Here is a 22,555-nt window from a genome sequence, read left to right as displayed (position 1 = left end):
TGGGGAATCCATGATCTTTCAGAAACAAGGCATTTATATTTTATATTATCGATTCACTAACTTTCTATTCACTTAACATCTGATTTTTCAATGAGAGGACTTATTAGAATTCGGAAATGATTCTGCTGTAATGCTAAACAATCCTCATTATTAAAAACTCACTCTACTCTTGAGTTAGGGCAATGACTACCAGTGAATTGACATAAGCCCACATTTCATTTTAATCAAAAACTTGAAAACATTACTCCCTAAATAGGCAGCAATGTATTTTATAAGCACCACAGTACATAGTTTGCATGGTTGATTCAGAAACAACCCCCAACACTTGAGGGTTACTTGATATATGCGACCATCTTCTTCTCATGGGATATGAGGTAAATTCAGACCAGGGAGCCACTGGGTACACGGTCAGCCCTGGGCTCCATGGGGCTGTCCTTCATAAAAGTGAAAGAGGTACAGGCTGATGTTTCCATTATAAAACCTGTAATGTTTGGACTGCGACACAACTTAGAATTTTTAACAGCTGAGAACTCATCGTTTGAACAGAAATAAGTGTCATTTTAGCCACTTTTGGCACCACTGTGCTAGAGAGCACGTTTGGCCTAGAATTCCATTGACATCATGACCTTGTTCTGCTGGAGACCTAGGGCAAACACAAAGTCAAGGCCGTCTCAGAAGTACAGGTAGTATGCCCAGTAGAAAACATTGGCTAGCATAAAAACCAAAGGGAACAGTAGTTTGGAATATCGATCAACATTGCTGGGGTTTTGAATTGTGAAATAATCCACAATCCTGCCCATCTTTTCTCGGAAGACGAACTTGAACTTGTCGCTGGTTTTCATTGTCATGTTGCTGTAGTCAACATTGTCACCCGAGATTTCAATGGTGGCAAAGCTGATCTTCCGCTTAAAGCTGGAGAGGGAGCTGTTGATGATGTTAGTGATGTTGACTTCTTCCACCTCCTTCGCCGTCCCCTAGTTCACAAACCACGCCGTTAGCTTGGAAGACTTGATTCAGCAAAGAAATAAGTGGGCACTAAGCTAATGAGAAGTTTAGAAACCTAAGTGTTGAGTAATTAGGTTTAACAGAGACTTGCAGCCCTGCTGTCCTGTTTGTGGGCACCTACCTGGGTGTCCCCAGCCTGCATGATGAACAACCATCACCCTCCCTAGATCTACAGGGCGGAGTGCCAGATACCAGCTGCGCAGGCTGAGTGGGTTTAGATCCCACTCAGCCTCCTACTCTTGTGGATATCTTGTCACCTTAATCCCTCTTAGACTTCATTTACTTGCCTGCAAAATGGGTCATGATATAAATAGCTACCGTGGGAGCTGATGGGGAGATTAAGTGGAATAAATCATGTGAAGTATCTAGCAAGCATTTGGTGGAATTCTATTATTTTCCAGGGAGAAGGAATTAGTGGTTATGGGAGATAATAGAAATCAGCGGTGTCCTGAGGTCTATGCCACACAAAAATGGAAACTTTGATGCTCCCCTTGCAGTGGCAGGGGGTTGGTGTTCTCTAGCAGGTGGGCGTGGCCAGGCTGCGGGGAATGTAATGCAGTCAGACAGAATGTGGTTTGGATTTGGGGACAGGCTATTTATTTATTTATTTATTTATTTATTTATTTATTTTTCTAAAGAGAGAGTGAGAGAGGAGAGAGAATTATTTTTAATATTTATTTTTTAATTCTCGGCGGACACAACATCTTTGTTGGTATGTGGTGCTGAGGATCGAACCCGGGCCGCACGCATGCCAGGCGAGCGTGCTACCGCTTGAGCCACATCCCCAGCCCGAGACAGGCTATTTATTAGGAGTAGGGTCCTGGATGAGTCACTTTGCCTCTCTGGCAGGTTTCTCTATAGTAAAATAAGGACAATAATGGTACCTATTTCACTGGGTTGTTGGGTGGACTAAAAGCTGTTGATAGGTGTTTAGCATACAGCAAGTAATCAATAGCGCATCTATTATTACACACTCAGGAAAATAAGAGCATCTGGTGCTTTGGTGGAGGATCTCAGTCACATTCCAACCCCGCTTTTACCAATCTAGAAAACTAGACACTTGGGGGGTAATTAGACCCTTTTCCTGTCCCTTCAGGGAGCCTGCAGGGAGCAGAATGAATGAAACCCACATTCTTCTTTGGATGGCTCAGTGCGAAGACTTCTTTGCCTGTGTCACTTGGACAATGTGGCTTTGTGGAGTGCTGCTGGCAACAGCAGGACACAAGGGGAGCCCCTTCTGCCCCTTCTGATGATGCCTCATCTTCCCACTGTTGGACCTAGTGCAGTCTGGCCCATTGCCAAAGGCAGGTACGTCTTTTGAGTTGGATCCTACTATTTTCTTTCTTATTCCTATTGGCCTATTAAAGGATGGTAGGATCGATTCAATTTGGCTCCCAAATGACCCAAGGATTCCTCGGGGCTGTAAAGAGCAATAGCCAAGAGCAAGGCCCAATGTCTACGGCCAGCAAGACAGAGGGACAGGGCCAGGCTCAGAAGCCCAGATCTAGATGGAAATCCCCCCTCTACCTCTTACTCTCTGTGTCCCTGAGATAAACCTTCTTATCCCTCAGATTCCACAACTGAAAAATGGAGATAAGAACCTTGTTGGTGGTTAGGAGCATTTAAAATGATATGATATTTCCAGAAGGTTTCGATCTGGTGTGTGTAAGTACTTAAATAATAACAATCGTCATTATTTTTCAGATAACTGGACCCTGATGTTCCGCTGCTAAATTAAAAAAAAAAATAACAATCTTTTCCAATTAGCAGAAAAATGTGCTAATCAAGAAATTTGTCTTGATTTAATTTTTCCATAAACCACTACTTGTATAATTTGAAAATGTAAGAATGCAACAAAAGAATTAAATAGTACCTACATATTAACCTGAAACTTGCAAACAACTGATCAAATGTAGCTGGAAATTAGATTTTTCATGGTTTCCTGTTCTTGTAATTGTATGCTGCTTATGGATAAGAATCATTTTCTGCTGGAATTAAATGTTCTGATATCTCATTGCATTTGGTAAAAGGGATGGCCTTTTTCAAGGGGCCCCATGACTTCCAGGTGTGCCCACATTGGAAGGATAGGACTTAGTGGAACCAAGCAAGTCACTGGGTGACAGACACTAGAACCAGCTCACCTCTCCAGGGCAGCCCATGGCAAAGTGACAGAGCACCCACAGGGGCCTCAGGATTCTTACCCTGTCCTTGGCTTCCATCTGTTGCAGGGAGCTGTAGTGAGCAATAGCGTACTCCACCAAGGCCCCAAACACAAAGCTAAAGCAGATCCCCAGGTACACGTCGATGGCTTTGATGAAGCAGTTGGTGTTGGGAAGAGACGTGCGGGACCCAATCATCAGTGTGGTCATTGATAACACAGTGGTCACTCCTGGGAAAAGAGCAGGAAATGTTTCCAAGATGGCAGCCAATGGAATTTCCCCTGTTACCTGGCGGAGGGTCTCCACTCAGGGGTCAGCCAGGCAAGGACAGGATTCAGAAACGGAACATATCTCATTCTGAAAAACCTGACCTTGTGGACCTCGGTTAATTTGCCCATTTTGCACAGAAATGAGCAATGTGGTTTGCTAAACCATTTCCTTCCACAACATCACCGACAGGAGTCACCTGATCACAATTTCCCCTCATCTGTCACTTTAACAAATTTAAAATTGCACTGCTTCTAAAGTAGTCTCTGTCTCCTTCTATAAAAGACTCTCAAGAAGCTAGCTGTTGGATTGCCCTGGGAATACCAATGAGGACAGTGATGGAAGGGGGAAAAAACGTACGTGGTGACCCAGTTCTTAGAAACTTACCGATGCAGGTTCTTGCAGGGACAGAATCCAGGGAGATCCAAAATGAAACCCAGGACAGCACCACCAGGAAAGTGGAGGGAACATAGGTTTCCAGAATGAAGTACAGGACATTCCTCCGCAGCTCAAATTGCAAGACCAACCGGGTGTAATTTCCTGACGGGGTCAATAAGAGACAAGAAATCGTGTCTGCTCACATGGCAGAGCAGAGTCCCCACGGGACGGTTGACTGAACTATATTCACATGAAGCCCCCAGTTATTCACCAAAGCCTGGTTCATGTCGAACTGCCATGGTCCCCACAACACCTGGGTATTTTTGCATGGAGTGTGACTCCCAGGGCTGCTGGCACTGTGCATTGCAAGTTCCACTTGGGCTTTTCTCTGTCATCTGACTCCTACACTGTTGTGACCCCCGGTGCCCTTGACATCTCCTCTCTAGACTGTGAGCCCCCAGCATGCAAACCCTGCATCTTTCAGTTCTGTGCTTACAAAGTAGTTGTTTGGTAATCACCTCCTCGAGGTTACCTGAGACTGTCCATTTCTCAATATTCCCACTGGGTAGACCTAATAGACCCATTCAATGGCATTTGATTTTTTGATGTGTCAGAGGTATCCTGGATTTATGTACTTTAGGAAACTATCACACCCTAGACGTGGGGGATACGAGCAATGAGTGCTATTGCTGATGGAATTCTGAGCAGGAGAGAGGGACTTGGGGCATACAGCATGTGCCGCGGGTTGGAGAAGCAGGTGCTTCTGTGAAGGGAAGGTCATTGCAGCCGACAGGGCAGCAGTGGCCGGTGCTGGGCTGGGGAAGAGTGGAGAGGTTGTGCCCCGGGAACAGAAGTCTGGCTCAGACTAGAGTAGGGAGAAAACAGGAGAGCTGAGGGGACAGCTCAAGTTCCTGCCACCCCAAGGTAAATCCTAAATTTAAAATTCTACCATAAATTAGCTAATGAGCAAGTGATGAGAAAGTAGCAGATGCTCATAATCAAACCCCGTCTTTGAGAAAATCCGTTTCAGTCCTGTGCGAGGAATAGGTGCAGACCCTCCGCCCTCCACCCCTTCTGCCCCTCTGAGGGGTTTCTGGACCCTGAAGGAGTCAAGTGGAGAAGAGAGGAGACTTCTGACTCAGAGTGCAACAAGCCACTTCTGTTCGGTTATTTTTATTTTGTATGATTTGTCACACGAGTTACCTGTCTCCTGCTGGGACCTGGTGACTAAGGTGAAGTAGCGTTGAATGGTGTACTGAGCAAGTCGCAGGTTTTCCAGCCCTCGCACGGAATCGTTCCCTCTCAGCCAGGAGAACTCCACGTCATTTCCATCATAGCCCCCTGCCAATAAACAGAGCCCTGGTCAGTGCAAGGGTACCGACAGAACTGGTCTGGAAAATGCTATGACACAGAAACAGTTTGGGCTCCATCCTGATGGTAGTGGGCCCAAGGATGATTCCAGGCAAGACCTCTCACTTGCCACAGCAGTGCCTGCTCAGAGTGACGTCACCTACTAGGACATGCGCCATCCATTGAGAACTGGTCCTATGGTAAGCAGGGTCTAAACCTGGATGATGAGCCTTAGATATGGCCTCCTTCAGAGGCCAGCCTCAGCAACTTAGCAAGGCCCTATGCAACTTAGCAAGACTGTGTCTCAAAATGAAAAATAAAAAGGGCTGAGGATGTAGCTCTGTGGCCGAGGGCCCCTGGCTCCAATCCCCAGTAAGCAGCGGCCTCCTTCCTCACTGAAATACCATACCCACCAACACCCAGAGGCCTGTGCTGCACTGCTTCCCAGGCCAATCTAAGTGCCGATGGGTCTTCAGAGACTTCAGAACTGGTCTTTCATATCGCATTGGTGGAAATGCGAAAACCGGAACAAGAATCCTGCAGCCAGCCACTTCAGTGATGCTTGTCACCAAGTGAGTTTGATAATCTCAAAGCAGTTTTATTAACTTAGCCAATAATTGTAATCCTGGACCCACTTGGTCTCTAATGTTCTCACAAACTTGTAGTCATTTCTGTGTCTCTTCAATAAGTATTATGTATCATTCAATAAGTATTCTGTCTCAGAATTAAGGAGCTATAATGTTTTGCCCAATTTATACATAAAAGCTCTCAGATTCAGAGGGGTTGCCTAACTTTCTCCTGATAACAAAGAAGCAAGAAATAAAGCCTGCATTGAACTTTAGGAAAGTTTCATCTCAAAGCCCTTGGATGATAATGATGGTAATTATAATATGTCATTTAATTTAGTAAACATTACTAAGTGCCTTATAACATTATCATCTCATTTAATCCTCGAAATATCTCTTTGGAAATATATCTGAATGATTAATAAGCACACAAAAAATACCCAACATTATAGGTCATTAGGAAAATGCAAATCAAAACCACAATAAGATGCTACTTCATACTCATTAGAGTAACTACAATAAAGAAGACAGATAACAAAGTGAGGACATAGAGAAATTGGAACTGCACTGGTGGGAATGTAAAATGGTATAACCACTTTGGAAAAAGGTTTGGCAGTTTCTTGAAAACTTAAATATGTTTTTACCATTTGACCCATATTTCACACCAAGGTATCCGGTCAAGAGAAATAAAATCTTATTTATACAAACACTAGCACACAACTGTTCAGAGCAGTATTACCCACAATAGACAAATGTTTGTCGACTGATGAATAAATAAATTAACTGTGATACGTATACACGTACATCTCCATACAAAGGAACATTACCTGGCAATGAAAAAGAATGAAGTGCTAATAACACACTGTGTCACCTATGAACCTCAAAACTGTTCTGCTAAGTGGAAAAAAAACCAAATGCAAAAGAGCATATATTATATTGATTTCCATTTATATGAAATATTCAGAAAAGACAAATTCATACAGAGAGAAAGTAGATTCATGGTGCCTGGGAGCTGGTGGTGGAAGGAGGAGTGATTGCAGATAAGCCAAGGGGTCGGGGGAATGCAATATGGCAATGGTCACACAACTTGGTAATTTTACTAAAACTGTGGAATTCTATACTTAACAACTGTAAACTTTAGGTATGTAAATTATACCGTAATAAACCTATTGAAGTGGCTGGGGTTGTGGCTCAGAAATAGAGCACTCGCCTAGCACATTCGAGGTGCTGGGTTCAATTTCAGTACCATATAAAAATAAATAAATAAAATAAAGGAGTTGTGTCCAACTACAATATATATATAATCTATTGAAAACCAACTCACTGAGCCAGACACTATTACTTTCTCACTTCACTGATAAGTAAACTGAGGTCCAAAGAGTTTCATTACCCAAAGCCAAATGGCTATGGATGGGAAAAGTCCAGGGATTCCAGTACCTATGATCTTAAACACAAAAATATATCACCTTTATTTTCCCCACATTTTTATTGGTGCATTACAGTTGCACATAGTGATGGGATTTGTTGAAACATGTTTGTACATGCACACAATATATTGCCTTCATTTTCTTTTCTTTTTCTTTTTTGGTGCCAGGGATTGAGCCCAAGGGAGTTTAACCAGTGAGTGATGTCCCCAGCCTTTTTACACATTTTTTTTTTAATTTTGAGATAGGGTGTTGCTAAGTTGCTTAGGGCCTAAGTGGCTGCACTTGCACTCCTCCTGCCTCAGCATACAAGCTGCTGGGGTTACAGGCATCGTGTGCCACATGCCCAGCCATTGCCTTCATTTTCAAAGGCTGCTAGGAAATATGGAGTTAGTGCTGGGACAAATATTTTGAAAAGAATCTGCTTCTGGTAACCAATGTCTAGTAGGGGTGGTCTCCTCCTCCATAATGAACCAGCTCTTTAAAGATTTTCAGGTAAAAATTGTCTGTGGGCTTTCCTTTGGAAGCATCCAAAGTTCACTTTGGCACTGAAGTGAGCTGTCCAAATTGGTTGGGATCCCAAAGAACTAAAGAATCTGTAAAAACCCAAGAGTGCAGTTTCCTACTTGGACACTTTACTTTTGCAACTAGTAAAAGCACAATTGTTACATTAACACACACACACACACACACACACACACACACACACACACACACACATACACCCCTGTCCCTGGGTGACTATGGTGAATTGTGGGATGGTATCAATTCATTTTTGGTGATGGCATGTAGCAAAAACCCTGAGTGAGGGTTCTGTACACAGATAACTGCTTAATAAACATGCATCGAAAGCTTCCCCTGCTCACTGGGGACAGTATTTGTGCAAACAGAATGTGAAGTTTCCAGCGGAATATTGCTCCTGGGATTTGAGATGAGCCCAGCCACGACACATGCAGGGCAATTACTTGTTTCATGTGGGACTCAGATGAGTTCTCTTTTGATAACCCCAAGTTTTATTCTGCTACCAAACAGCTGCATTGCTTCAGGAAGATTCTCCATGCATTTAATCAATAAGATAATTAATCTGAGTCTTTAATTAAATGTCTACTTTTGAAAAATGGCTTCTACCTCACCATGGGTGGACTTTCCTGATGCCGCCCACTGTGTCCTTAGGTACAGAGGGTCCATTTATCTCCAGAGCCTGTCCACAGTCCCCTCCACACCACAAGACAGGCTTAGCTGCCTTAACAAGTCCTATCTGAGGTACTCTTTCCCTCGCAGGTGACAAGTTTGGTGAGCACTTTAGAGTGGCTTATTAACAATGGAGATTGTTTAACAGTGCCAGGGAATTCATTTGACACACATCACTTAAGAGTAAATCTCCATTCCTCATCATAAGCAAATCCCCAGGTTGCAATTTAGATGCCCGTTTAGCTAGCATTGTTATGTTAAACTTTACATATAGCAAGTAAGTTCTTTTAAAAGTTGGAAGCAGTTGTGTGATAAATATTAACGGATTGTTTTGCATGTTGATCCTTTTTTTCAACGCTAGGGTTAGAACCCAGGGCCTTGAATGTGCTAGGCAAGCACGCTACCCGCAGGCCACGCCCCAGCCACGCCCCGACAGGCCCTGGCCACACCCCGGCCACGCCCTGACCACGCCCCAGACACACCGAGCCAGAGCCACGACAGCCCCCACCTGGCCCTGCTAACCTCTGCTATGTTCCCTCTTGCTCTTGTGCCTTGGCAGACGCTGTGTCCCACTCCTCGTCCCCTGGGCCAGCTTCAACAGATCCCTCATGTCTGATTTCAAGTGATATCTCCTCTAGAACACCTCGAACTCCTCCAGGCTCCACAGTGCCATTACTTCTTATTGTCACCATCTAGTCTCTGTAATTATTTTAAGTCCTGCTTTCCATGAGAGGACAGACTGAAGGCTGGCACATCATTTCATCTTTGTATTGCAAACATCTACCTCACTATCTGGCACAGAAGTCATTTAGTCGTTGAGTGGAAGAAGCAAAGGCATTTAAATGAGGGCTGACAGGTGGAACTCAACCAGCACTCCAGACTCGCTGGAGACCTTAGTGGGAAAATATGCAGAACTAAAGTATTAGAAAGAGTCAAAATATTTTCCTTAGGACACAGAGGAACAGAAAAACAGTGGCCCTCGTCCTAAGTAATGGAAATGAGCTAGCAGAGGAATATTGGAGTCCTGTGTGACGATTGTGTCCTAATCCAGTTTCACATTCTGGCAGGATTTAGGGAATCCAAAATAAGCATCATGTGGTTACTCAGTTTGGAGAAAATAATGATAATAAATGGGCACTAGAGAAACTGGAAAGGAGTTATTAAAAGCTTTTCATTATCCTCATATTACTGTTTAAAATCACTTTATGGTATACTCAGAAAATATATATAGCTTATATCATGAACGAGCCACAGGAACAAAATCCCTGTTGACCTTCTAGTCCAGTGGCAGGAATGTATGAAAAGTTTCTTGGTCAAGGAGGCCAGGGCAGTAGCACATCACGGTCACACACATTGGTTACATCCTCTCAGGAGTCTTTCCCTCTAGCTTCTCTACTTCCTCTGCAGTGAAGAGGGAGGTTTTGCTAGTGACCACAGTGCTTTTGCACCAGAAAAAAAAATAAAAGGAGAAAAAAAGAAAGCTTTTGAGGCTTTCTAGAAACTAGAGGGTTATGTGCTGACAAATGGAAAGGGTGTTGGTAGAAGGTTGTCATTGGTGTCTGTAGGGACCCGTGGTTGATTGAATTTTGGTAGACTGACAGTGGGGGCGTGGGGGTGAAGATCATGGCCAAGGGGGATTCAAGAGGAACTCACCGAGCACCACAGACACTGTGAGGATGAGCAGCCAGATAGATGGTATAAATAAAAAGTTAAGAGTTAAACTATCAGGTGTTAGTGTAGACCCATTTTTATCAAGATGTTTTCTATAAAGTAGAGATACTCATGAAACAAGTGAGTCATATTCTGTGGTTAACCAATTCTGGGAAATACTACTGCTCCTTCTTGGAATTTCACCTGGAATTTGCTCATTAGGGACTCTTGGAAGCTCTGCAGCAAGGCAGACTGTCAGTATTTGTGGCTTTGTAGGCCCTTGGGTCTCTGTCATAAAAACTTGACTCTGCTGTCACAGTGTAATGGCAGCCACAGGTGACACATAAATAAGTGGGCAGGGCTGCCCCATGAACCGTGGTTAACAGAAGAGGTGATGGGCTGAGTTGGCACATGGGGGAGGCTTGGGGGCCCCTGGTCTAGACCATAAATCCCACTAAAGCATTCCCTTCCTTTGTCTCTTTGGTAATAATGCATAATAATGATAATAATGCACAATAATAATCCCCAAAAGATGTGATGTTAGAAGGTTTTTCTTTGAGAAGAACCTAAATCCGTTTGGAAGGATAGTCAGAAGGACTGAATCCATTGTGAAATCAACACCAGAAAAAGAAGGATCACTGGGTAGGGGACACTGAATTCCAGATCCAGGTCGCCCAGGAAAGGGGCCTGTGGGCCTGGCCACTCACAGCTCTCCAGCTGCAGCTTGCAGGTCTGCGTGTCCATGGGGTACTTGGACAGGTCCATGTTGCATGCCACAGTCGTTGTGATTCTAAGAAAGAAAAAAACGGGTTCAGAAGAGTGTTCCGAGGACTTTCACTTGGGCTCCTACAGGGATCATGTGGCGTGGAGACCCATCCCCACAAATTTTTGAGGTTTCCTGTGCTCTTTGTATGTTCAACAACACCCATGAGACTAAGAGAAGCTGGGTCCAGAATGGGGGAGTTGGCAGGCTAGCCACTCAGAGGCCAGCCAGCCAGCATATCACAGAGCAGACTCACGGCTGGCTGGTTTAAGATGTCTTCCTTTCAGTTTTTCAATGTGTCTACCTGTGCAAGGTCACGACAGTGATCACAGGGCTTGCTCAGGCTCAGGTGGCTCTGAGTGGCAGAGTTGGAACTGGAGCCCTGGTCTCCTGGCTTCTTGATGGGATCAGGATGCAGAGGGAGTGGAAGGTACCGGGCTCAGTGGCTCTCAGGGCTCAACACCCAGGGACGGTCAGCTCAGTGTCAGAGAAGCCCTTGTGGTGGAGATTTCAATCTACAAGATTTTTTTTTTCAAGAGTCACATATTTTCACTTGGCTTCCTTATTTATTAAGCACAGTGAGAGGTGCTCTAGGAAGCAGAGGTCACCATAGCAGTTCCCACCTTGAGGATCCCACGCTCCCCTAAAGGGAGACAGAATAACAAGGACCATTCATCCAGGGCTTGCTGAGTTCTCTACATGCATTCGGCCCTTTGAGCAGTTCTGGGAGGTAGGCAATACTATTATTCTCATTTTGATGCTAAGGAACCTGAGGCTCAGAGGGCCAAGTAACTTGCCTATGGCCACAGAGCTGCCCAGGACAGAGCAGGGATTGTACACAAGTCTTTATGACTCCAGTGCCAGGCTACAAACCATTACCCACTGTTGGTAATCCTTACCCCAAACTGATTGTGCTGCTGTCATGCAGACAGACACACGGATAAGCACACATGTGCTGTGGGGACACAGGGAAGGGTACATCAGTGTTGATTGGAGTTGGGGTCAAGAGAGAGGTCTAGTTAGGTTTCTTGAAAGAGGAGTTGAGGTTTGGATTGGTCTTTGCAAAATTCGGGGCCACTGAGCTGTGTGCAGAAGTCCTGTTAATGGCTAGCTCAGTCTTTGATTTATAACTTGAGACTCTTACTCTGTATTAAAGATCAGTGTCTTCGATATTTGGTCCTGGCCTCCACCCCCAGGCCTTGGGGAGCCTACTGTGCATGATCCTTGTACCTCGTTTGCACAGGATGAGCCCTCGCTACAGCATGTAGAGACCTCTTTTCCTGTTCTAGCCCTCAGGCTCCATGAGCGATTGGGTGGAAGGAATTTTAGGCCTCAGCGGTTGGGGAGTACGCATGGAGAGCCCAAGAATGCAGGTGACAGAGGCTTGGTGGCACTGAGCCTTGATTCTGTGCAAATATGACTCAGATCAGCACTGTTACCTTCTGGAGCAACCTTGTTCCACCTAGTCCCATGCACCTCTCTGCCCTTGTCATTTCCTTCATACTTGAAGACTCAGCCCAGAATCTTGTGAGAGCCTCTCCTAACATCACCCCCAAACCACTAACCTACTCCCCACCTTGGGCCCCAGCACTGAGGGATGCCTCTGTTTCCAGTGTCCTTGAAGACAAGCTGTGTGTGTCCCGTCCAGCTCTGCTCCCTCGTATCCAGCGCAGGACTTGGCACAGAGCAGGTGCTCTGTGGATGCTGAGGAGCCAGAGTGGATGAGAGAGGGCCCACTGTTATGGGGAAGGCTCTAGGAGGGCAGGAGCATGGCAGAACGGCCTAGGATCATCTGAGTCTTCTTCCAGCTGCTTTGCCTCCCAGCCCCAGTGCCAGCTCACCTGAGCGCATACAGGACTGTGCCATTGGAGAAGAGGCGGATAAGTCTGTTTCCCACAGTGACTTCGTGGAGGAAAGACTTCTTGGACTCCACGATGTAAGTGTCAGGCACCCAGAGGAACTCCACCAGGCGGGCGTCCAGAGTGAAGCTCTTGTTGCCTTCAAACACCAGCCGCGGGTCTGTCCAGCGCTGTCGCAGGTATATGGTGGCCGTGTAGTCCTGAGGAGGAAGCAGGGCACGGATATGGGTGAGTGAATGGGGTGGGGGGGGCAGGGAACCCTCCAGAACAGATCACGAGGGTCACGTGTTACTCTCCCACTTCCACTTAGAGCAAGTGCGCAGACCTGGGTGGAGAAGTCGTGTGTCACCTGCAGCAGTGAGAGGAGACACTGTGCTGTTAATTCTAGATGATGACTCTCCTACCAGCAGGGAGTCCCGGTCCAGGGTCTTGACCTCCCTGGCCCAAAACCTTGCATTTCCCAAGATCGAATGGCTAAGGATTTTTGTGAGCAAAGTGCTTAGGTTGTCTGAGATGGACCTGGATGCCCAGTGATCTCTTGGCAAACCTCCCCCAGTGGGACCCAGTCTTTCAGGTGATCTCTTAGATGAGAGGGCCCATGGAGGCGGTCATTAGATGGTGGCTTTCCTGTGTCCCCATCTCTGAAGCACTTGTGTGATGTCCAGGCTTCCCCCAGCACTTTTATTCTTTTTTTCCAAATTTTTATCCCTCACTAAGTGCCTTCTTCACTCACTGGTTTCTTTCCCCCTGCCTTTGAATCCATTTTCTTTCTGAGACTCAGAAACCCTGTTCTCCCAATTTCCCGCCATCTTGATTCTGGATCTAGTTCTCTAGCTTCTGCGATTCCAAGTGGAGGAGGGCAGTGCTTCCTTCCCTTCTGTCTTGGAGTAGCTGGACAGCACATGCCCAAGACACTCGAGGCCAGAGAGCCTTGGGTAAAATGGAGGGGAACGGCGCTTACCATGTTACTCTCGGAAATACTAGAGATGCTTGCGATGTCCAGAGTCAGTGCTATCTGAACTGGTTCTCCTAAGAATGGAGAAAAATCCAGAAAAACTTAGTAGAAACACACAATATATCCTTCTCCCCCACCCATCCATTTCACCCCCTTTGGACTACACAGCCACCCTCTGCATGGGTGCATTGGAAAAACAAAACTATTAAAAATCGCAAAAGTAACACTTGCTTGTTAGAAAAATTTGAAAAATCTTAAACGATGACAAGGCTAATTTCTATCTTACTCCTTCTCAGGAGCAACCGCTGTGTATAGTGCATTTCCCTTTGTATGAAAAATATGCATAAGTGAATTGTTATCTTACTACATGAGACATTGCTCCATTACTTTAAAAGGCATAGTGATAAAGCATTTGCTACTTTTCATATGGAGGATTTTTCCTGTGTTGCTTGCAAGGGACTAATCATGTAGAATGTGACAGAGACTTGGTAGTCTGGGGGAGACCAATGTCCTCCCTTCTCTTCATCGAACTAGACTTACCACCAGATGGCATTCATCTTGCCCCCTCATAGCTCAGCTCCTGCTGATGTCCTAATACCTTTCTCCTCTTCCTCTACTCTCCAGGAACCCTAAACTACTTAGAGTTCCAGAACCTTCTGCACTTTGTCCTATGCACAGACTCTGTTAGGCCTCGATTCTGGAGAGCTGGCAGATGAATCCAACTCCAGAGAGAACTGTTCATAGCTCCCAAGACTGCAGGCTCCCAGCCACTGTCTCAGGAGCCAGGCCAGGCCAAGCCAGACTACTTCTCCTGAGACCACAGATGTGGGAAAAAAAACCCGAGTCTGAGCCATATGAGTTCTCAGCTCCACCACATCCCAGCTCTGAGATTTGAGAAAAGTTCCCGAATCTTCTCGAGAGGTAGTGCTGTCACCTGCAAGTTGGGCTGATGCTAATGACATCCTAGGGTCATGGAGAGGGTTAAATGAGGTCGGGAGTATGGCAGTGTCTTTGCTGAGTTTCGGTAAGAGGGAATGTGCGTGAAGTGCCTGCCCATCACCTGCAGAAGGTGCTCAGACGCGGTTACCTGTTGCGAGTCCTGCTCATCATGTTATAATAGCTGCCGTCAGAGGCATTTCCCTTTCCTCCTCTCTCTTCCCCAATCCTAGCCAATTTGAGAGGAGAAAAGAACCTTTGCTCACTAGGTTAATAGATGCATTCACTTGCAATAAATAACTGGGAGAGCCCCAGGGGACTGTAGCAATGCATTAACTGGCAGAAGAGAGGTGGAATTCAAAAGAAGCTTGAAAACGGCTCATCCAAAGGAATCAGACAAAGCAGCTTAATTATTAATCTAAGGAAACCAAGCCATCGAATGGAGGTGGGAGTTTGGAAATGGAGTTTTAGAACCAATGCAATTGAAAGATACTTAAGCGTTAATACTTGGTGGGAAAAGAGAGATCTTTGATGGCAGACCCTGGAAGGTGCTTTCTGAAAGGGCGGGGTATAGAGTGGCTTCCTGCCCCATCTGGACAGCAAAGCACAGCATCAAGGAGAGGATCCTGGAGTCAGGGAGAAGGGTTTGAATCCCATGCTGGTCCCTTAACAGCCTTGCAACCTTGAGCAAATTGCTAGACCTTTCTGTGCTAGTTCACATAGAGGTACTAGTGCTGCTGTGGTTTGTTCCCTCTTGTTGTGGTTTGGATATGAGGTCTCCCCTAGAAGCTCCTATGTTAATTCAGGTATGTCTGGAGGTGCAGTAATTGGCTTCTGAGAGCTGTGATCAGTCCATTCTAGTTTGAAAGGACTGACCGGGTGGTAACGTTCGGCAGGTGGGGTGTGGCAAGAACAGGTGAGTCACAGGGGTGTGTCCTGCCGTCCCTTTCCCTCTTCTCTCTCTCTCCCTGCTTCCTGGCTGCCATGAATGGGGCAGTGCTTCTCCAACATGCTCATCTACCATGATGGTCAGCCTCACCTTCGGCCCAAAGCAATGGAGTCGGCCGACCATGGACTGAACCTCTGAATCCCTAGGCTCGAAATAAACTTTTCTACCTCTAAGATGTTCTTGCCAGGTATTTTGGTCACAGTGATGGGAAAACGACCAGCACACTTCCCAAACTCATGTTGAAAATAAATTGCCATTTTAACAGTATTAAGGGGCAGGACCTTTAACACGTGATTCAGCATTGGGTGATCCATCATACCCTTGACGGTAGGATTCATGCGATCATGACCAGCAAGATGGTCCCACTCTTGCCCCCCACCATGTGATGACGCAGCAGGAAGGCAGTGCCCGGTGCTGAACTGGACTTCTCAGCCTCTAGAACTGGGAGCCAGTCAGTTTCTGCTCATTATGAACTACCCAGACTCACTCAGGTCTTCTTTCCAGCAGCACCAAACACAAACAGACGAGGACAAGGCCTCTGGGGGTGGGGGTGCTGGGCTTGGGAAGATTTTGGCATCTGTCTTAAGTGGATGGCGGGTTAGTTGCCCTCCCTGAGGAATGCAGAGGGGGAGGCCCAGAGAGCTCCAGTCCTGCCCAGCGTTTGTTTGGTTTCTTCCTGGACAATCTAGTCCAGGCCTTGCTGCAGCTGGCTTTTCAGTGGACCAGAGCTCGCTCTTTCTCCCTGGAGTTACAGGAGTGAGCAGTGCCACCAGAGGGCAGCTTCCTCCTAGGAAAGAGGTCAGTGGCGACTCCTCAGCAGCTACCTCAGTGCCTGCTGGCAGCCCTTTGCTCTGTCCAGCTCAGTTCCTGAACAGTCCCGTGCAGCTCTTGTCTCTTAAGGGCCTCAGGTCCTAGAAGCTGGGTGCACGGACATTACAGAGATTCCAGGCTGCCCCGTGAGTGTAGGTCCCTTTAAGAAGTAGGGAGCCAGAAGGGGAGGGGAGAGGACTTGTGTTTCCCTCTCTGACCAAGGACCCCAGAGCCCATTTTCACCCCAGGTGGGACAGGGCCTTACATTCCCCTAGGTCCACCCCAGGCTTCCTGTTCTCAGAACGGCCTCCTTGCCCAAGCACCCTGTATCTTGTTGGCCAGTGACAGGGAAACAAGAAGGACAGTGACCTGACTTAATTGTTTGAGTCTTGGGAGGAGAGAGACGTTGAGAGACGTTTGAGGACCTGGCCAAGGTGTTCAGGCCCACCTGCCCATCAGGGCTCAGCAGGGCCTGAGAAGCTAGCTCTGGAGGCCCCTTGGCATAAGGGGCTCAGATCCTAATTGTGTGGCCAGGCACCCCTTGGACCTCCACCTGAGGCCTGTGATCGGCCGCTGCCCCTGCTGTGCTCTGGGGTCCATCAGCACCTGCTCCAAGGCCAGCTTCCCATGGGCTGTGGCTGACCTGTGACCTGAGCAGGGAGGGTTACAAAGGTGGCCTGTCTCCAGGAGGCCCAGTCTCAGAGGCCCAGACTCCTCCAGTGGGCAGCTCTGGATCAAGGACACCCTGGTGGCCTTCCCAGCTCTGAAGAGGTAGAGTCAGCTACCCTCATTCCTTGGCCTCGTTTTTCAACAAATATTAGTTGGCAAGTTGCTGTATGTATGTCCAGCATAGAGCTTTTGTCGGGGTGAGTGAGGTACGAGCAGGACTCCTCAAGGGGCTGCTGTCCTGAGCTGAGCCAGGTACAGTATCACAGGGCAACGCTTGGCTATGATTCAAAACAAGGGGCGAAGAAAAAAGATGGACCATGGAGAAATCAGAGTGGGCTTCTCAGAGGAGAGAGCTTTTTTTTTTCTGTGAAAGGAAAATTTCCTGGGAAATCAAATTGGAAGAACAGTTCAAAGCAGATAAACAGCTTCTGCAGGGACAGGAAAGTCAGGAAGGCGAAGGACACCAGGGACTGTTGTCCTGGTCACAAAGGATAACCTACCACCAAAGTTGGGCCTGAGAAATTTGTTATATCCTGCTGTGAGGTTCTCAAAGCCAGGCAGGGAGAGCTTGTCACTTCTTCTGACCTCGATGTTGAACTGGTTCCCCTGGACACACATCCTGGAAAAGAAAGGGGGGCGGGGCTCCGTTCTACATGCTTATGAGTAAACACGGATAGGCGTCAACGTGAACTTGAATTCGCCTGTGGTGTGTCTAGTCCCCGGCAGTGACTTTTCTAAGGAGAAGTCTCTTAATTTTCAGCTGGTTGAGTTAGTGTCTCCATTTTATGATGCACTTGCTTAGATCAAACTGTCAAGATAATTTGGGGACCCTCAGAGTGTTCTGAACAGCTCAAGGGTTCAGTAGAGGACACTCTTGTCCTCTACTGAGAATGGGTGGCAGGACGTTATCTTGTTCTGGTGATTGAGGGAGGGGAAAGGAACAGGGTGAGCTTCACCATAGGGCAGGAGGAAATTCAGCAACCACCCACCATGGGGCCCTTGGCAACATAGTTCAGACCAAGGCCACGGTGGGGCAGCTCAGTTTACCTTGGAGCCAAGAGGCTCAGACACACGAAGGTCAGCTGGAGACCGTAGCTCATCTTGAGGAGCTGTCCACACAGACAGAGTCCGAGCAGGAATCACTGGGGGGAAGACAGACAGGTGAGGTGAGGGGAGACGTCCCAAGGCTCCCCTGCCTGCAGGCTTCCCCTTCCTGGGCTGGGTAGGCATGGAGGTTCCTCGACTCCCAGTTCCTGACAGTCCCTCTCTCCTGGCCTTCTAAGCAGCCCCTGCTCCCGGGGGGTCTTCTAGGATTGCCATCATTTTGGAGGATTGTTTTAAATCAAACCCAAATAAAGACCGAGCCCTTATTTAGACAATGGTTCACCTGAGCCAGGAAATGCAGCCAGCTGTCCTGGTCTGCAGATTTTGTGAGCTGCACAGCTATGCTTACTGTGGCCCTGTTCTGCCACCCCGACTGCGTCTGCCCTCACCCAGTCGGGCGCTGTCCCATCTATCTTACAGTCCAGGCCCTGAGGCAGCTGTGTTGGCCATCTTCACAGCCCCTGGTGTGGTGGGCAGGCGAATCCCGTCTTATGATGGGAAGAGGCTTGTGGAGAGGACTGTGCACTGGAGTGGCAGAGGTGACTCTGAATGCAAGGCTGGCTACTGTGCCTCTGTATTGTGTTCCTTCAGGACAGGCCTGAGCCTCAGTTGGTCGATCTCTGGGAGCTCTGAAGCCATTCAGCTGGTGTGTGCATGGAGACCTTGGGGTAGGCATGGCCCAGGGGACTGGCCCCTTGGATCTACTCTCATGGAGAGCATGAGGTGGACCTCGGTGGCCGTGACAGTGGCTTGGGGGTTCTTGGGTCCAGGCCATCTTCCCAGGCAGCCCCTGGCTGGTTCACCCTGATCTTCGTGATAACTTCTGTAAACCAGGCCACTTTCTAGAGTCCAGCTATTCTGGACCTTCAGGCCAGATTCAGTCCTTCATGATATAACATTGTGCTGCTTAGAGAGCCAGCAGGCTGCTCATTGTAGGAACAGAAACAAGACAGACAGGAGTAAAGTTAAAAGTGAAACTCAGCCATCTGTCAGTGTAGGTTCCTAGACTGCAACAAGTGTCCCCTTCTGCCGTGAGATGTCGATGGCAGTGGCAGACACATGTGTGTGAGGGGTTTGTTTTTTTACCGTGAACCTAAATCTGCTCTAGAAACATCAAGTCTAGGGCTGAGATTGTGGCTCAGTGGCACAGCGCTGGCGTAGCACGTGCAAGGCCCTGGGTTCGATCCTCAGCACCATATAAAAATAAATAAATAAAATAAAGGTATTATGGTCAACTACAACTAAAAAATAAACATTAAAAAAAGAAGGAAACATCAAGTCTACTTTAAAAGGCAAAAGCAAAACAAAGGAAGTATAAGTCTCTCGCTTCTCATACTTCCGAGACAAACGTTGTTAACAGTTGTTTTATTTATGTGTACCTATGTTTCTGCTTAAAGAAAAAAATTGAAAAGTGAAATCCGGTGATTGTATGTGCATTTTGTTATTTACTTGTTTCCATTTCAAGTAGCTGACATTTATTGAACACTTAATGAACGTTGCCTGGGCTGAGTGCCTCTAAAATCCTTATGCTTCTTTGAAGCCGTTACTACCATCTTCATTTGACAAAGGAGAAAACTGAGGCTTAGGGAGGATAAGAAATGTCACAAGGTTCTGCAGCAAGCGAGGGACAGAACTGAGTCCAAGCAGGCTCACCCAGGTCCTTTTTTTTTGGTATTGGGGATTGAACTCAGGGGCACTTAACCACTGAGCCACATCCCCAGCCCTTTTTTTGTATTTTATTTAGAGGCAGGGTCTCACTGAGTTGCTTAGGGCCACGCTAGGTTGCTGAGGCTGGCTTTGAACTCACCATCCTCCTGCCTCAGCCTCCCCAGCTGCAGGGATTACAGGAGTGCACCACCTGCCTGGCTCTCCTGAGTCCTCTTACTCTTTGCTCTGTGATCTGAATGTGCTCTCTGACAGTGTCAGCAGCACCTTTCTACCACACAGACGAACACACGCTCTGCTCATGAATATCAGTTTCCAAGTTTTTTCACTACAAAGCCAGTAACGAACACCTTTGCGCCAAATAGCACTGGTGATTTGGCGCTCAGCCTGTCTACCTCCGCTGGTTCCTGCTTGCTCATTGAAATACCAGCTGTAAACCTCACATTACCAACCCACTAGTGACCAAAGTCATACTTTGTTCCTTTAACCCCTTTGCTCCAGGATGCCTTGGTCCTTTTCCTTGGCCCTGATCATCAAGTTTAAGAGGTCCACTAAGTGGCTCCCACGCCTTCCAATGTCCTGGAGGTTGAGGCCACTCCCCCAATGAACCAGACACATGGGGGCACCCCAGAGGGCCAGTCTTGGAGGGGAGAGGCATGCAGGCAATGAAGGGAGGCACCTAGAGCCACGCCAGGGGATCTTGGCGTGCAAACAAAGGGACCCATCAGGGACCGTGCCAGGACGGAAGTCTCAGATATGTCCTTTGATTCTCAAAGAGAGTTTTGTCAGTGGCACAGAGAAGGTTGGGGGCTCTCTAAATGTCGGACAAGGGAGTGGGGCCTGGCCCTGGCTCACTCTCTAACCCAGTCAAACTTGGCCTCTCCCTGGCCCTGGGTAGCCACGACTTCTTCCTCTTCTGGCCTGAATGGGCTCATTTGGGATATTCCTCCGTTTTACCTCCTACGGGAAACTGCCCTTGACCAAACAAGTTGGGGAGCTACCTAGGCTTCAGCTCTCAGAGTCCTGTGAACAGGGCTTTCCCAGGGGCTAACCTTTCGGAAGAGAATCCTCAGGGCCTCTGAATCCCACCCCTTCAGAGTCTCCAATCTTAGAAACTTTGCCCAGGCTACAAGGGGTAATGTGCCCCATCCTGTCCTGCTCACTCTGGTTTGGTTTCCCAGTGGGTTTCATTCTATCATGGGAGAAGACAGGTGGGAAAGCCTTCTAAAGGACTGCTAGGTCCTGTGTTTGGCTCTTAAGGTCATCTGAATCTCATGGTCTTCTGATCCACAGGTAGAATCTCAAACATGTGAAGGGATTTAGCTCAGGTCACAAAGCAGTCAAATGGCCATGATTTGGATCTATATTTTCCAAGTCCCAGTTCTTTGCATGGCATCTAGGAGGAGGGCCCCCAGTTCCCCACGCTGGACCACATTACCCTTGACTCTGCTTACACCAAATCCATTCTGGGATGGAGAGCCTTGTGCACTGCATGTCCCAAGTGTCAAGCGCAGCTGGTGCCACATGTGGTGTGATCGAGGAGCTGAGCAGTGAATGGCTAGTGGAGTGGAAGGTCAGGCCACGTGTTTGACATAGGCCAGTGGGGTGCACTGAGCCACCAGAGGGCAGTGTCCCCGAAGGTTACTGGGGCAGCTGCAGCTGAGATTAGGGCTGGAAGCACCCAGGCTTCTGCAGTCAGCAGGGCACCTGGCATTCAGAAGGTCGAAGTGGGTGCCTGAAGACAGGCAGCCTATATACTATTACCGACCCTGAGGGCACCTCTGGCTCAAATCTCATCTCCACTTGCAGAAGAGGGTAGGAGCTTCGGATTCAGACACCAGAGTCTCATGACCTCCATTTGCCCCTCTGACCAATGGGAATAAAAACGCTCCCTACACCCTCATGGCCTCTCTCCTCTCCCTTCCATTTCTTCCATGGGATTCTTCCGTAATCCCACGGTGACAAAGAGGACCCCAAACTTCAAGTGCTTTCTAATGTCCCCAGTGCTGCCACCCAGAGTGTGAGCTGATTTGGCACCACTGCAGGAAGGACAGGGCAGACACAGGACACTAGGTCACCCAGGGGGCTGATGGCTCCTTTCCTGGCCTGGCTCCGAGGAATGGTGCGGGGTCTGCGCTGGGCATGTTTCCATTCCCACCACACCTGGGCTGCACAGAGGGGCTGCACCCAGCCCCCTTCCCACTCGGGCACTGTTTCCTTGTCCTTCGTCACTTTGGCACAGACACAGGCATTTGCTGGGAAGCAGGAGTGGAGCCTGAATCAGGCCGAGGTGAGGGCAGTCATTATCAGTGCCATGATCCTGCCCAGGAGGGCCAAGAAAGCAAAGAGGTGCCAGGCGTGCCCTGCACCCGCTGGACTGGCCCTCGGCAGCACAGAAGCAAACAACTGCGGAGCTCATGGCTGATGGGAGGGGCCCTAATTTTGGCTCGTCACTTGTCCCAAGATGGTACTACTTCCTCCTGAGGCTGAGTTTCCCCCCATGTAAAAGGGATCATGCTGTGGAAGTCAGGAGGCAGAGGAAGGGCTCAAACTCCAGGCCCAGCCCCTTCCATCCCTATGTCCCAGGAGGGTTCCTTGGGATCTCCTTCCTCCCTTCCCTCTCTCCCTCCCTCCCTCCAAGGCCAGCAGCTCCTTACCTGGCAGTGAGAGGCTCTGTTAGGGCAGGGCCTCGGGGCTTCCAGGCACGGTATGCAGGCAGGGCATGCTCTTCTGGGTCCCGAGGATTCCCTCCATCTCAGCCCCAACTCTTGATATGGGATCACAGCCACTCTGTTGGGGAAGCCCTAGCTCTGGGAAAGGCAGAGCTGTCGAACCAGCTTGGCAGAAGGAGGTGG

General features: G+C 48.0%; 1 protein-coding gene and 1 long non-coding RNA gene across 4 annotated transcripts in view; one reads left to right on the top strand and one right to left on the bottom strand.

The window, feature by feature from the left end:
* Nucleotides 1-3,690, top strand: part of LOC144378340 (uncharacterized) — a 10,123-nt gene extending 6,433 nt beyond the window's left edge. Inside the window, exons 2-4 of the long non-coding RNA XR_013440029.1 lie at nucleotides 2,102-2,313; nucleotides 2,577-2,670; nucleotides 3,234-3,690. This is a non-coding gene — a long non-coding RNA (uncharacterized LOC144378340). The remainder of the gene's footprint in view (nucleotides 1-2,101; nucleotides 2,314-2,576; nucleotides 2,671-3,233) is intronic.
* On the bottom strand, nucleotides 198-22,555 carry Gabrp (gamma-aminobutyric acid type A receptor subunit pi). 3 transcript variants are annotated; one of them, XM_005334126.5, is made up of 10 exons: nucleotides 22,358-22,550; nucleotides 17,979-18,073; nucleotides 17,432-17,550; nucleotides 13,574-13,641; nucleotides 12,595-12,812; nucleotides 10,698-10,780; nucleotides 5,013-5,150; nucleotides 3,819-3,971; nucleotides 3,207-3,394; nucleotides 198-974 (listed from the first exon to the last, which is right to left on the bottom strand). In XM_005334126.5, the coding sequence occupies exons 2-10, from the start codon at nucleotides 18,029-18,031 to the stop codon at nucleotides 672-674; spliced, it is 1,323 nt and encodes a 440-aa protein (XP_005334183.2). In that variant the 5' UTR covers nucleotides 18,032-18,073; nucleotides 22,358-22,550; the 3' UTR covers nucleotides 198-671. The 3 variants fall into 3 exon arrangements, with proteins under 3 accessions (XP_005334183.2, XP_077908459.1, XP_077908452.1); XM_078052326.1 differs by lacking the exon at nucleotides 198-974 and adding an exon at nucleotides 1,655-1,860 and having other exon boundaries at nucleotides 22,358-22,555; XM_078052333.1 differs by lacking the exons at nucleotides 17,432-17,550; nucleotides 17,979-18,073; nucleotides 22,358-22,550 and adding an exon at nucleotides 14,655-15,924.

This window comes from Ictidomys tridecemlineatus, chromosome 1 (genome assembly GCF_052094955.1).
Source record: "Ictidomys tridecemlineatus isolate mIctTri1 chromosome 1, mIctTri1.hap1, whole genome shotgun sequence".
Taxonomy (NCBI): Eukaryota; Metazoa; Chordata; class Mammalia; order Rodentia; family Sciuridae; genus Ictidomys; species Ictidomys tridecemlineatus.
Note: the sequence above shows the minus strand (reverse complement) of the source record. Positions and strands in the feature narration are given on the sequence as shown.

What these genes read in the sequence shown, in the direction of transcription:
- Gabrp (XM_005334126.5), bottom strand. Translation starts at nt 18,031, where the DNA reads ATGAGCTACGGTCTCCAGCTGACCTTCGTGTGTCTGAGCCTCTTGGCT. An exon ending in TCTCAGGCCCAACTTTGGTG is followed by an intron (nt 13,642 to 17,431) that starts GTAGGTTATCCT and finishes CTCCATTCTTAG; the next exon opens with GAGAACCAGTTCAGATAGCA. An exon ending in ACAGTCCTGTATGCGCTCAG is followed by an intron (nt 10,781 to 12,594) that starts GTGAGCTGGCAC and finishes TTTCTTTCTTAG; the next exon opens with AATCACAACGACTGTGGCAT.